The 14,775-nt window shown below is 44.1% G+C and overlaps 1 protein-coding gene across 1 annotated transcript in view; it reads left to right on the top strand.

Moving 5' to 3' along the window:
* SLC6A3 (solute carrier family 6 member 3) overlaps window positions 1-14,775 on the top strand; it is a 71,856-nt gene that overhangs the window by 32,191 nt on the left and 24,890 nt on the right. The window contains exon 6 of the mRNA XM_075588567.1: window positions 4,819-4,922. Within this exon, the coding sequence (XP_075444682.1) occupies window positions 4,819-4,922 (104 nt within the window). The remainder of the gene's footprint in view (window positions 1-4,818; window positions 4,923-14,775) is intronic.

Genomic DNA, 14,775 nt, shown 5'->3' with positions numbered 1-14,775 from the left:
AAAAAATTATTTACCCTACAGCAATTCAAGTATACACAAAAAAATATAAATAAAAATGCTGCATAGATCTCATGGCAATTGATACAGTACTATTCAATTAATATAAAGACCATAATAAAATACATAAACATGAATACAAACATAAAATCACAATGGATTAATTAAAATTCTATATCTATCTTGCAATATGTTATTTGGGTCCCTAATTTGATCATACACCCCCAAAAATGGGGAATAAGAATCAATAAAGGGACTCAAATATTCCGGATTTATTAACCCCGTATATATATATATATAGCTCAACCCTGTTATAACGCGATCCGTTACAACGTGAATCCGCTTATAACGCGATGCAAGCGTGGCTCCCAATTTTCGTTTATATGAATACTTTTGCAACACGATTATTGGTATCTTAAACATTTTATTGTACAATGCATACAATTGTACATTATTTCTAACGCGATCCACTTATAGCGCGATGGGATTCTTTGGACCCCAAGCACAGCGTTATATGGGGGTTGAGCTGTATATATATATATCTATATATATATATATATATATATATATATATATATAGATATATATATATGTATATGTATATGTATATGTATGTATGTATATATATATATATATATATATATATATATATATATATATATATATATATATATATATATATATATATATATATTACAATAGCCTTGAATGGAGAGAGAGAACAATACAAAGAGAGAAAACGCAATTAGAACAGAATAATGTAATTAAAGCAAAGTGGTGTCAGTAATAACTTCCATCTAAGACCAGCACCGGTGCACCTGTTCTTGTGCATATTTTATTTAATATATTATTAGTGAATAGAATAAAGATGGATATACTGTCACGGGAGACCAGCACTTTTAACACATTAATACCCAGATCATTTGATTGAGCAAAGCGAAGAGAAAATAAATTGTGATTTATTAACAGAAAAGAACCCACACACATTGGTTTACAATTGCACTGAAAATACACTTACTGGGACGGGGCAAACGAAAAATCTTGTTCCCAAAACGAAATCTTTGGAAATAACGTCTCTAGGCACAATTTGCCATGGGGCGGGAGTTGTGCGCAAATAGAGCTGGAAACAGTCTCTGGTCAGTGGCGCCTCTCGCAACCGCTGTTACTCCACCGGAGCTGCTTCCTTCGTTCTGCCGCTGTGGTATTGGATCTGGAAACCTTAGTTCTTACGAACTCTTAAATCTTGTTACGAAGTTGCATGAATCTTGTTACTTGGTGAATCTGGTTCCCAATGGGCTGCAGGGTTTCTTGTACACTAAACAGTCCTATTCTTAACCCGTGCAGCCAATCTACTCCATGGGAATAATACTCCCCACCTATCCCGGAGTTGCCAATACTTAGCAAAACCTGGCAGAGGGCTTCTTAGTTTGCTAAGGGCATGCGTGAACCTCGCCCCTTTGCTGCTTAGCATACCAGACCCGGCCCCCTTACGTGGCGACATTTTCTCTGAGCTGGCCTGACATCTGGCCCATTTGCCCAGAAATTTACCAAGATGGGGATACTTGAGTTACACCTCCCCACTTCACACCTTAGTAGGTTGTAGCCTTTCAACTAAGGACTGTTTCCGACATCCTGGCAGCACGCCATCGGGGTGTCTTAGAAGTCCAGGGCTGAATATGTGCCATTCCCTTGCAGGAATTTCCTACCATACATGGGAGACACACATACATTTATATTGAAATTAAAGTGTTCATGTCATTACTGGGTTGCAGAGCGGACAATCTACAATTCTCCAATATGGTTCAGGGGCACCCAGCCGGGCCAAATATCTTTATTAGTGGCCTGGGTACACCCTTACCGTCACATATATGCAATAGTTTTATCATAGGTTTATTGTTGTAAATATAAACCTGCAATCGTTTTTGGAGTGTTTTTCACAGCTGGGATTAAACACAGTATATATATAGATTCTTAATGTTTTTATACTTTTATTTTTAATTTTATTCACTATATGGATTGGGAATAAAGCTATGTCCTTACAGTATAAAATATATATATTATTGGTCCCATTCTGCAAGCATGAGAAGATATACTGTATGCACATTTTTCTTTAGTCCAATTGGTACTATATATCGCCTCCTATGATTAGGAGGGTATAGGTAGTCGATCATAGTTTGTTGGGGAATGCTAAAACCATCCCCACTATATAGATGGTCATTAAATAAGGGGGAATATTAATCCCATTCTACAAATACGGATGGGTAAAGGACATATTTTACAGTCCAATTGTGTTGAACATTTCCTCCAACATTTGGGAGGTAATTCTTGGTCAATATTAATACCCAAAGCTTTTAATTCCCGCCATGGGTCTCTAGAAAACGGGAGATACAAAGCGAGAGTCCCATAGATAGATATACTGGAACGTTAATAGACGCATATGTAAGGAATCGGGGAACACGTCCTGTACGGCGTGTTGCCTCCTTACCTGCTTCTTCACAGACCTCTGCGCTGGTTGCTGATCATGCTCACATCCCCACTCTGTTCACAGAGTGTGCGCGCAGCTCTTCTGGTCATGCCACAGAGCTTGGCTCCGCCCCCGGACGCGCCGCGTTTCTCTCGCGTGCGGTGCGCACATGTGACATCGTGCACCGCCCACCATCTGCGTGGCAACTATTCTAAGTGCCCCTTGTCACCTGCAGCCTATCCTGATCTCCACGGAGGGCGCACCTCCGTTCCGCCCCCAGCCTCATTGGTTCCTGCCTGCTATAAAAGATTTCCACTTCCCTTCCTGTTTTGCTGAGCATAACTCCCTTGACCTTGTGTTCCTGCCTTTGTTTTGCCTTGCCTAGCTTTGCTTGTGCCTTGCTTTGTCTCTGTTGCTTTCCTGTGTACCAACCTGGCTTGATTATAGGAACCCCTCTGGATAAAGACCCCGGCTTGACTATTGGACCACCTCTGGATAACGACCCCGGCTTGCCTCTGACTACCCGCACCTCTCCATCCCAGACCTCGGCTTTCGAACAATCTACCACTCTCCTGGCTCCAACCCTAGACAACGGCACAACGGACACTAACCATCCCACTGGCTCCGCCCCTGGACTCCGTCAAATACTCACACTAACCCACTCTCTCCAACCCAGATCCGGCTATGCTGACTATCCACCCTCCAGGCGTGCTCCCGCTGCTGTGGGTGCGCAGTCTTGTACTTTCCCACCTCAGTAACGGGGTTCCGCCTTGTTCGTGGTGTGCGCAAGCGTTACAGCATAGAGATGGATCCCGACTTTTTAGGACAGAAAAACCCCTAGTTCGAAATCGACATTAAGTCCATTCAGGACTAGGGTCTTAAGCTTGTGGATCCAGAAAGTTTCACGCTTGGTTAGTTCATTATTCCTGTCGCCACCTCTCCAATTCTATAGCTGCGAATTTAAGCCCCCTAGGGTTTGCTTGATGGTGTGTCATAAATTGTTTTGAGACATTATGGGTGTCTAATTTCCGTCTTATATTTCCCAAATGCTCAAGGATCCTGACTTTTTACAGGCCGCGTGGTCTTGCCCACATATTGGAGGCCACAAGGGCACTCCTTGAGAGAGACCACGTGGTTTTATGCGAGTAAATATATTTTTAAGGATCATCTGCACTATTGTGGTCTTTCTTTTTCTCCTTGAACCCTGCTGGAGCAAGTGGAACTCTACCCACGTTTGCCACAGTTTGGACATACCTTACTTTATTCTCGGTTTGTGAGTATATCCTTCATAGATTCGAGCCATAAGAACAACACTGACTCCTGCAGTATTGCCCTATGTTGCTTTCTCTCTCCTATGGTGCCACCTCCTTGCTCCCCTGTTTTCTGTGGGTTAAGTCTGTATACCCCAATTTCTAAGTGGAGAGTTCCGTTTTGTGTTTCCTGCTCATATGATTTGAGACTCATAAGGTTAAGCCAATAAGAGAAGGTGGTGGATGGGTCATACAGTATATTTGTTATACATATGCATTGCAATGACACAATAACTGATTGCATAGAACAGTGCTTAATATAAGAAATAGCCCAAATAAAACTTTTTTTTAAACTAGAAATAATATATTGCCACTCTAACTGAATGCTTTGTAAACCAATTATTTTATTGTTTCAATGTGTACTTCCATGCATACTTTAAGGCAGCAATACTTTCCAAAAACCACAAACCTCAGTACCTATTTACTAAGCATTCACACTCCATAGGCAACTTCTAGCACCAACCCATTCCGTGGAACTGGTTGTAAGTTGTCTTCCAGCGCTGGAAGGTTTCTTATGAAATAGCGCAGCTTAGTAAATACAGCCCAGATTCTGTTGATCGTGTGTTTGGTACAATTGCTGTTTAATGATAGGGCTGCTTAAACTGCTTTTCTTTGAATTATAAAGGTGGCCTAAGCATAGACTTTGCATTGACAAAACAATTTTATTTTATCATATTAAACATGTCTTCAAAGATTTGTTGACAGCCTGGGAAAATGCCTTTAATAAAATGCAACTTCATTCTTTTATTTATCAATGAAGTTGAACCAATATTTAATTTTCCATACGAAAGAGCAGCAGAGGGAAGGAATAATTTCCCTCTCTGAGAGCTCACGACTTGACAACTCAAAGCAATAATCTGAGAAATTGGAATTGGGCACACACATGCAGCAGTCATTTGCGAAATTACCTTGCATTCAACAGTATCTTTCATCTTTATGCTGAATGAGTTTCCTGCAATTATCTCTAATAACAGCTCTCCCTTTCTCTCTCCCTCTCCCCCTCCTTCCACGATTCTTTGTTTGGTTGGTTCTGGGGCCTGTTTAAAGGTTTGGATTGATGCCGCCACTCAGATATGCTTCTCGCTTGGTGTTGGGTTTGGTGTGCTAATCGCCTTTTCCAGTTACAATAAGTTTTCTAACAACTGCTATAGGTAAGCAAAAAAACAATATATAATGTCAGGTATACCGATGTTTCAAACGGAAGGTTTAAATGAATATACCGTTTTATTTGGCCCTGATGCAGGTTCAGTATATTGTATTATATTTTGTTACCTAACTTGTATCAAAAACCTCTTTTTCTTTTTTAATTCAAAGTAATAGCACCACTTTAAAGCACTAGAACGTGTGGGGTTTGTTAATAGGTGGGAAGCAGGGGTTCTTCAGTGCTGAACCCCATTAATTTGAGCTCCAGGGACCCCTTGTTTCCTGAGATAAGGGGGTGCCAGTAGCAGCTCCACAGGTTTAAAGGTCCATGTCACGCAGGCCAATAGAAAGCTGCAAGGGATGATGTCACGGCTTCCTGTTGTCCCACGTGACGCGGCAGCAATAAAGCGGTTATTTTGATAGCTCCACGGTGCCAGTCGGAGCTGCTACTGGCACCTCCTACGGAGGTAAGTATCTCTGGAAGCATGAGGTCCCCAGAGCTGAAATGAACACAGTTCAGCTCCGGAGACCACCTTCTTCAATCCTATAAGTGTAAAAAAAAAAGAGAGTTTAGGATTGCTACTTTACAGATGCCTATTTACCTCAGTTCTGTTTCTCTGTAATATATTTTTAAAATATGTATTCTTATATAATAAAAATTCTTATTTAGCATTGATACAGTCACTTTACCCATAACAATTTTGAGTATTTGCATGCCTTCTAAAGCAATACTAAAGCAAGGCTGAATTTATGAGGTACAGTATGTGTGTTGGGGGGAATCAAGAGAATACTGTACAGGGAGAAGGTTTTGAAGCAGTTTCGTTTCTCCTCTGACTTTGAAACTACAAGGACACTAACTGATTTCCATATATAAGGAATATAGGCCCTTATTCTATAAAGTGTCTTGCGCTATTGCCCAGAAAGACCCATTGAAGTCAATTGGCCATACTGTACCATGCAAAAGCACAATATCGGTGCAATCACACTTTAGAAAATAAGGGCCATTGTCTTTATCTCCCAGCATTGTCTGTCCAGTGCTGCTGAAGGGAACTGGTTCATGTTCACATAACTCGAATTAAACCCTATTTTAGTGCTTCTAATCTAATTGTTGTATGTCTGAGCAAACAGTTTAGGCCTGGAAAGAATAGATCTTTGTCAGCACAGCTTATGAGGCAGATAAGATATAGAGACGGCATTGAGTCCGATTTACAAATTGTTCAGAATAAGATATTTCAGATGCAGCAGGCTTCATTGATCTATTAGATACCTCAGTTGAACTTCAATGGTAGGATGTGTTGTGTATGTAGCCTAGTCCCCTGCCTATTATCTTTTCTTTGGCCCTAACAGTATAAATCCTGTTAGACACAGGCATTGTGGGGGATTAGCTCTCTCATGGAGGCCTGGCTTTCTGTTGCAATCTGGTTACACTATTGCCGTATCTAGGGGATGGACTAACAACAACCAGAGAGTGTCATCCTTGGGGAGGATACTGGCCGGGTCACATGCCCAAGATGTAATGCCAGTCGGTATCGGACCTGCCCTATTATGGGGCAGGGTTACAAGCCCCTCCACTGGGGTTCAAAAGTGGACACTCTCTCAGAAGTAGGTCTCTCCTCCTTTCCCCATGTGGAGTGGAAGCACTTACTGTCACAATAGTTTACAGCGTTATAATATACATCAAAATAACTGGGTTTAATTGAATGCGACTGTGATATGATAAAGAAAGTTTATTCCTTCAGGGATGGTGAACACACAATATTGAACAAATAACACACAGAATATATACACTTACTTAGGGAATGGGGCAATGAAGTAATCAGGATCTGGATTAGCAATTCATCAAGGCATCAGGTATCTATCAGATGTAGTCACGAACAACATTGGGCATAGAGCTGACACTCAGTTATAAAGGATTTGGGCTCTATCCCTAACATCGGGTCTCAGATATTGGTTCACAATTATCTGTACCCAATTACCTTTTGCCAGCTAACGTGGGAAGCACTTTGGTACTTGCCCCCAGGTAGCTGGCACATGCGCACAATCCCTTAGTAAGGCTCACATTTTCCTCGCCCCACTTGGGGTCGCCAAGTCTGCCAGATGGGGATCTGGGGAACCTGACTAAAGTTGTGAATTATAGCACTTCATGTGAAAGGCTATTTCCTGCATTCTCCCAACCCTATATATACAAACCGGGGGGATGAGCCTTTGATCAGTGGCCTTTGTGTAGACACACTGTCGCCCCCTGACCATTAACATACTGTATGTTTTTTGCGGGCTTTCTACCAGGCATAAAATACGGTATTGTTACAATATTTTATATAAATCAACATATTCCGGGCTCAAACTTGCCAGACCCTCATGCCGGAGGGGACTCTACATGGTGGCCAAGTTTAAGCTTGCTGCGACCCGCCGAACCGGAGTTACAGTAATAGATTTTAAAACGACATGTTTTGGAAACTGCATTTCTCCGCCATTGAAGTCAATGGAAGAATCACATTTTAAACAGTTACCCATACTCCGTTCTGTTGATCGGAGAGGGCTGGAATTTGCCATGCAATCATGCCGGAGCAGTGACTACATGGTGGCCAAATCCCAGACCTCTAGTCCTTACAGCACCGGAGATATGGGTTTTCACTTTTTACGCTTTCGGACATAGTGTTTTAAAGCCACGCGGCTTTTCTCTGCCATTGCGGTCAATGGGGCGACCCTCGTAGTGGCCGCGACCATTTCCCGTGGCCATTGCCCATCGGACCCTGTTGGGGTCGAGTAAGGGGGTCCCCCTGAGCTAGGGGCAAAAAGAATTAACCCGCTAGCTACCCTAGGACCGGAGATACAATTTAATATGGATGAACTTCGCCGTGACCAAGTTCCCACGCCAATTTAGTGATCAAACGCTCTTTACTGAAATTGTATACGCTTTCGGGGTTTGCGGTTTGGCTGGCAGCCAATTTGTTCTTGGAGGTCGGACTCGAGGAATCCCCATTGAAATACATTACGCCAATCATTTCAATGGCGGAGTTCCGCTTGTCCTCCCGAGCGCCACCTGCTGGTCTTTTCTGATATTAGGCCAAAACCACGGAAATCTCCATAGACTTGCATGGAGCTCCAATGGCGACCTATGGGATGGGCTGCAAATGGGGATAGAAAAGGAGGGAAGGGGAACAAAGGGCCATAAACATGTTAATGCAATTCACCCTTTCCCTCCCGACCTCATCCCAGTGTATGTGTTGGGTGCACACACTGTAAGGGGAAAAAGACATGTAACCAGGGGAGACACAGTTTGCATTGAGGCAGGGGAATTAAAACACCATTAAACATTATAACATTAACCCCTCGTCTCCCATACGATGGTGGAGGTGGCCCTTTGGGGTGCAACCCCTTTATTACTGGGCCCACTCCCCTCCATCACTACACTTACCCTTTATCCCATCAGGGGGTAACGGAGATGAGAAGGGGTCTGCAGGGCCTCAAGCCCTGTGGGTACTACTTCAGGGAATGAGCCTGCCATAACTGTATGTGTGCAGCAAATAAAGATCCAGTTGAATACATCTGTTGTGGGCTGAGAATGTATTCACAGCTGTGCAGCAGTAGAGTAGTCCTCCATGGCCTTTTGGCAGTGGGTCTATAAAGTATTTGCCAGAGCCCCTTCTCAAATTCCCTTGGACTTTTTTCTCCAACGACCATTGCTTGAGAACACCACACACAGGACATTGATTCTTCACAGTTTTTAACATATCCAGGGTTATTGGTAACCTCTGTCATTGGGCCCATTCATATGTGGCCTGTGTGCACCTCTGTCCAGCTGTTTCGTGAGCCCAATTAACCAAATTAAGTAGGACTGGGCCTAGGTTCCGGGTTTTGGCGGTGCCCGGTAAATGGGCATCGACATGTCCTATATTGATTATCAGTGTATTTCCTGCTGTCCAGAGTTCTTCCCAAATCTCTGGACTGCCCCCAAACTGGCTTACCGTGTATCTTCCAACGTCTCTACTTCCAACTTGCTAGCCATGTTGTAAGTCCTTTGTAACAAGCCCAACTGTCGGTATAGAGAAACAGAGCCTTTGTGGTTGCTTGAATCACCATTAGAATTGCTTGTAATTTGGCAAATTGGCTGGAACCACCTGTCCCTTGACTTGGAGGATGACGTCATGTTTGGGGTTATCTGCAGCTTTGGTCCAACACCTGCCTTTATATGTTATCTGGGCTGATCCATCTGTGAATCATGCGATCTCCTGTTGCTCCTCGTTTACATTTTCATATGGGAGAGCTTCCTTAAATGGTGAAAGGTGTAATACTGGAATGGCAGATGGTTCTGCACTGCTGATTGCTTCAAAGGTCACTTGTCCTGCAATACAGGTAGTAAGTCTCTTACTTCTCCCGCTGCGACCCCCCCTCTTTCTTGTAGATACCTCTTCCATTTCATCAAGGTGATCTTCTGGGCTACCGCCGTGCGGGTAGGGAGTCCATCATCCCGTACCCAGCCACTTATGGGCAAATCAGTCCGTACAGTGACAGGGTCTTGTTTGGTAATGGCCTCCACGTGTTGTAGAGCTGTGTACGCAGCCAGAAGGTGTTGCTCTAAAGGCGTATAGCGCTGCTGAGCTCCAGTAAATTGCTTTGACCAAAATCCCAGTGGTACCGCTCTTTCCTTTGGCTTTTCTCCTTTTTGGTAAAGTCCCAAGGAAACCACATTGTTTCGTACTGTCACATCCAGCTGAAATGGCTTTGCCGTTTGTGGGGGCCCCAACTGCTGATGCTGCATGATGGCCTCTTACGCGGCTTTAAACGCACTCTGTTGTTCTGCTCCCCAAGAAAAAACACTCTTCTTCCCGGTCGCATTATAAATAGGCCGTAGAATAAATCCCACATGGGGTATAAAACCCCGCCAGAAGCCCATAGCCCCTAGAAAGATTGTGCTTGTTTAACATTGGTCGGCATAGGCATAGCTTGAATAGTCCCTATCATCTTGGCAGGGATTTTACGCTGTGGCCCATCCCAGACCATTCCTAGAAACTGGACCTCCCTTGTGGGCCCCTGTATCTTGGCGGGGTTAATGGCCCAGCCTCTTGTTTCCATATGTGCTACCAACTGAGGTAACGCAAGTTTTACTTGTTCTTCTGTACCTGTAATCATAATATCATCAATAATATAATGAAAAGGGGGACTGTCCAATTTAAATTCTCCCAAGTTCCTCGCTATATGTCTGTGGCACAGTGTGGGTGAATGTAAATACCCCTGGGGGACTACCTGGAAGGTATATTGACGTCCTTCCCATGTGAAAGCAATTTGGTCCTGTGAAGCAGAGTTGATGGGAATAGAGAAAAAAGCATTTGCTAAATCTATGACCGCATTCCATTCCCCAGCTGCCTTGGTGATCCCCAGCTGCCTTGGTGAGCCCTTCCACCACTGTCACGATATCCGGGACAGCCGCAGCCAGAGGTGGAGCCATCTTATTTAGCCTGCGATAATCCACCGTCATCCACCAGGAGCCATCAGGCTTCTTAACTGGTCATACCGGTGCATTGAATGGGCTTCTCACAGGACTAATAACACCTGATTGTAACAATGCTTGCACTTTGTCCCCTATGTCCTGGAGCAGGTATTCATATGGGGGTCCATTTGGCATGCCCTCTTATTCGTTGATCACCCGTAAATAATAGGCCTAATGTGGGAACCCAAATGTGAACATGCCCCACTCTGTTTGTATGCTTTGACCCAACAACACATCTATGCCCAGTATGTTTTCAGGGATTTTGGTTACCACTACACTGGTGTTGAAAGAGGGGCCTTTACTGATTGCCAAGCTTACTGTAACCGAAAGTGCCCTGGTTACCTAGACCCTCTATATGCTCTAATTCACCTTTTTCCCTATCAGGGTTCCCATGTATGATGTCACCTCGGCCCCATTATCCATGAGAGCCATAAAAGATTGTGGGGCTTGTTTCTTACCCCACCACACCTGGACAGGTACATAGGGATGCCTATCCCCTCCTCGCCACTGCTTCTTCCCTGAAAGCCTAATACTGTCCCCACCCCCATCCCAAAGGCACAGAACCCACTGCCTCTCAGCACCTGCTGACCTCTCAGACCCCGCTGAATTCTCAGCCATCGCTGACCTTTAATATACTCTTTTACAATAGACAATTGATGCTGGACTGCCTGCAGTTCCAGATCTCTTGTCTCCTTCACCTGGGCTTCCTTCTGGAGCGCCTGCAACATTATGCAATCAATTTCTGCTGTGGCTATCTGCTCCCCTCATTCTAGCCCGATAAAATTAGCCTGGTCAGTTGATATCCCAGCTTTTCACCTACTTTTGGGTGCACTGGGGGTATATTTAATTAGTTCCTTGGCTACTGGTAACCAGGGTCCGGATCCAGCCCATTCAGGTATGGGGCCGTTCTTTCCCTCCCCCATCCCCTATTTTTCCTGTCTTCTTTTTTAAAATAATCTATTGCAGATAGATTGTCACGGGGAGACTCCCAGAGGGGGTAGGACCTTTGTGGCTGGAACAACGGGGAGCAGGCAAGGAAAGTTGGGGTCACAGGCTGAGGTCGGTGGCAGGCGGCAAGCAGGAGTGTCGGGGTTACACACAGCGGTCGGAGGCAGGCAGCAAGCAGAAATGTCGGGTCACATGCAGAGGTCGTAGGCAGGCAGCAAGCAGGAACGTCGGGGTCACACGCAGAGGTCAGAGGCAGGCAGCAAGCAGGAATGTCAGGGTCACATGCAGAGGTCTGAGGCATGCAGCAAGCAGGAATGTCGGGGTCTCGCAAAGGTTGGAGGCAGGCAGCAAGCAGGAACATCGGGGTCACGGGCAGGGTTTGGCAACAGGAGGGCAGGAGCAGAACAGGGGAGCAGGGACTGAGACTATGGAGCAGGGACTTACACTAGGGAACAGGGACTGAGAGCAGGGAACAAACAGGGACAAGCCAGATTACCAGCAAGGGCCTTTAATAAAAGTACAGGACTCCAAACACAGAACAGGAACAGAAGCATGGGCATAAGGAGTCTGACACAAAACAAAGGCAAGAAGAAACAGGAAACAGGAAACAGGAAACTATAAGTACAGAGGACAGGAGCAACAAGACACAGACAGACAGAGGAACCCCAGAGCAGAAAGAAAGCAGCAGCACACCCAGTGGACAGAGAAAGGAACTATGGCTGGGAGTAGGATGTCTGGGAGACCCTGACATTACTCCCCCCTCTCAAGAGCATTATATGGACGATCCTCCAGGCTCTTCCCGGAGGCCCTGATGAAAGGCAGACTAAGGGTGACCCACCTCTGGTGGTTTGTCGACAGGAAAAACACTTGTCCCCATTGCAACGGTGCAGGAACCAGCAACTGGCACATCGGACACTAAAGGAACCTCCAGATGGGTGTGTCCAACTTAAATGCAGGGACATGGACATCAGGAACACAGGCACCAGGAACAGGCGCACCAGGCTCTCCACACGAGTCAGTGCAGACATACAGTTCACTTCCATAGTCTCTTTTTGTGACCAACATATCTCTAGTTTTGGAATCAGGAACTTTCTGATGGGTACGTTCAACTCAATTGCAGGGGCATGGACATCAGGAACATGGGCATCAGGGATGGGTGCTTCAGAGTCTCCATACGAGAAATTGAGTTCTCTGTGATCTCTTTTTGTGACTGCCATTTCGTGGTATCACTTAAATTCTCATTAAGACCAGCTATTTGAGTTTTCAGTTCTTGAGGCTGTCCTTCTGCATTTCTTTTCCCACTCAATACAGTTGCCAGTTCAGCTTCTTTGGAATTGAGTCACGACTCCACATCTTCCAGCTGACTCAGAGCAAGGCTTAAATCTGTCTCCTTTTCTTTATTTCTGACCTGCAGCTGCCGGTACTCCTCCAGGACCTTGTCAAGTTCTAGCTGCAGCCGGACCTTCTCATGGGCTGTGTGGTCCAGCAATTCATAGGCATTGGCCATTTTGACCTCATAGTACAGTGTCAGATCAGCCACTTGACAGACAGACACCTCCTCTCTCTCTTCCTTTTTGACAAGCTGCATCTTGAGCTCAGCGATCTGCGCCTGCAGCGCTGTGAGTTGCTGGGATGTGTGTTCAGCTGCCAGCTTTTGCTCTTCTGTTTCTAGGCTTTGCTGCAGTTTCCACTCCTCGGCGAGCGACCCCTGGTTAAGTGCATCCTGCAATTCTCCTCTCAGGGCTTTCATCTCTTCACTGTGATCATTCTGAGCTTGCTTCCACGCATCCCTCATTACGACCTGGAGCTCCGCCAATTCCCTCGCTATGGTCTCAGCAGCTTGCCTTTTCCATGTTTCTTTCTCCTGGGTGTACTGACTGTTAGGGATGGAGCAGTGTCTCTGCTCCTCTAACTCTTGCTTCAGTTTCTGCTCCCTCTCATACAGAGTTACCTGGTCTCTAAGCTCCTCCTCCAGCAAGGCTCTGGTTATGCTCAGTGTGGCCTTCAGCTCCTCATGCTGCTCTCTGGGGACACTGGGTAGTCAAATGCTCTTGCAGCATTTTTACTTTGTTAACAGTCTGGAAAATTTCTTCCTGCAGAACTCGCTTCTTCTCATCAGCATTAACCTGTTTCTTCTTGGCATCCTGCAGACTTGCACGCAGTTCTTGTAGCTGACTCTGCAGCATATTTTCTGATTGTGTGCGCTACTCCAGGGAGACACGTTCTTCTTGCAACACTCTCTCTGCATTCTGCAGTGCTGCCTGCACTTCTAACTTTTCCTGGCCCAATTGTTTCTACTCCTCTCCTAAAACTCCTAATTCACTGACTCGGACATAGAGATTCTTGCACTCTTGGGTTACAGTTTCAAAACTGCTATTTAACCCTTTGAAGATCTCTCTCAATGAACATAGTTCTGTGTTGAAGTGGCAACTCCTCTCCTTATAGACTTCCATCTTTGTACTAAACTTGTGAACTTCTTTCTGAGATGCTTCCAGCGCTGCACCAACTTGAGCCATGAAACTCTAGTGCTAACCTCATGCATGCCTTAATGACTCTTGTAGATTTGTAAGTCAGTTACAAACATAAGCTCTATATATTTATATGTTCCCTCATTAAAATCATTTCCCTTTTCCCTTTACCATCCCAACTCTCCTGTTATCAATTTCCATTATGTTCCCAACCTTTTGGAATTTTACCAAATATATGGACAATTATTCACTGCTCTAATCCCAATTTCTATTTGCTCTCTACTGTAAAGTCTAAATATTAAGATCAATAATTCTAATATATTTCCTTGGAAATCAATGGATAAACCTACTGAAATTGTATTTTCTGCGCTAAAATAGATTATGTAATAACAAAGATGATGTGCTTTTTCTATATACAATTCTCTCAAGATCTTTATATATCTTTTTATATATATATATATATATATATATATATATATATATATATATAGGAACAGTTTTAAAGACAGCGCACCCTTTTCAGCACACCCAAATTGCTGCCCCTCTGGTGACGTGTGCCAAAATGTTGCACCAAATATCAATATTGAATATGATGTTTACATGAACCAACTAGTGCCCGCCTATACAAGATAAAATGTAATATAATGAAAAAACATACATAAACCAAACAAAATGTAATTGTAAAAAATGTGCAAAAATGTGAAAAAATTAATATAATCTATTGAACATAAAAAATAGCAAAAAATACAAAAATTGAACTATAAAAAATAATACTTAAGTCCAAATGAAGTCCATGAATGAATAAAACAAAGGTCCAGGCTGCTTCTTCTTGGGCTCACCAAGTTCCCATAGTACCTATTAGAAAAAGAAAAGAGAAAAAGCGCCCGATCCTTGTGTAAAATCAGATGAACATTTTAATAAATCATGGACAAGACAAATGCACACTTACAATTT

The sequence above is a fragment of the Ascaphus truei genome, chromosome 2 (genome assembly GCF_040206685.1).
Source record: "Ascaphus truei isolate aAscTru1 chromosome 2, aAscTru1.hap1, whole genome shotgun sequence".
Taxonomy (NCBI): domain Eukaryota; kingdom Metazoa; phylum Chordata; class Amphibia; order Anura; family Ascaphidae; genus Ascaphus; species Ascaphus truei.
This window is presented reverse-complemented; position numbering and strand designations above follow the sequence as displayed.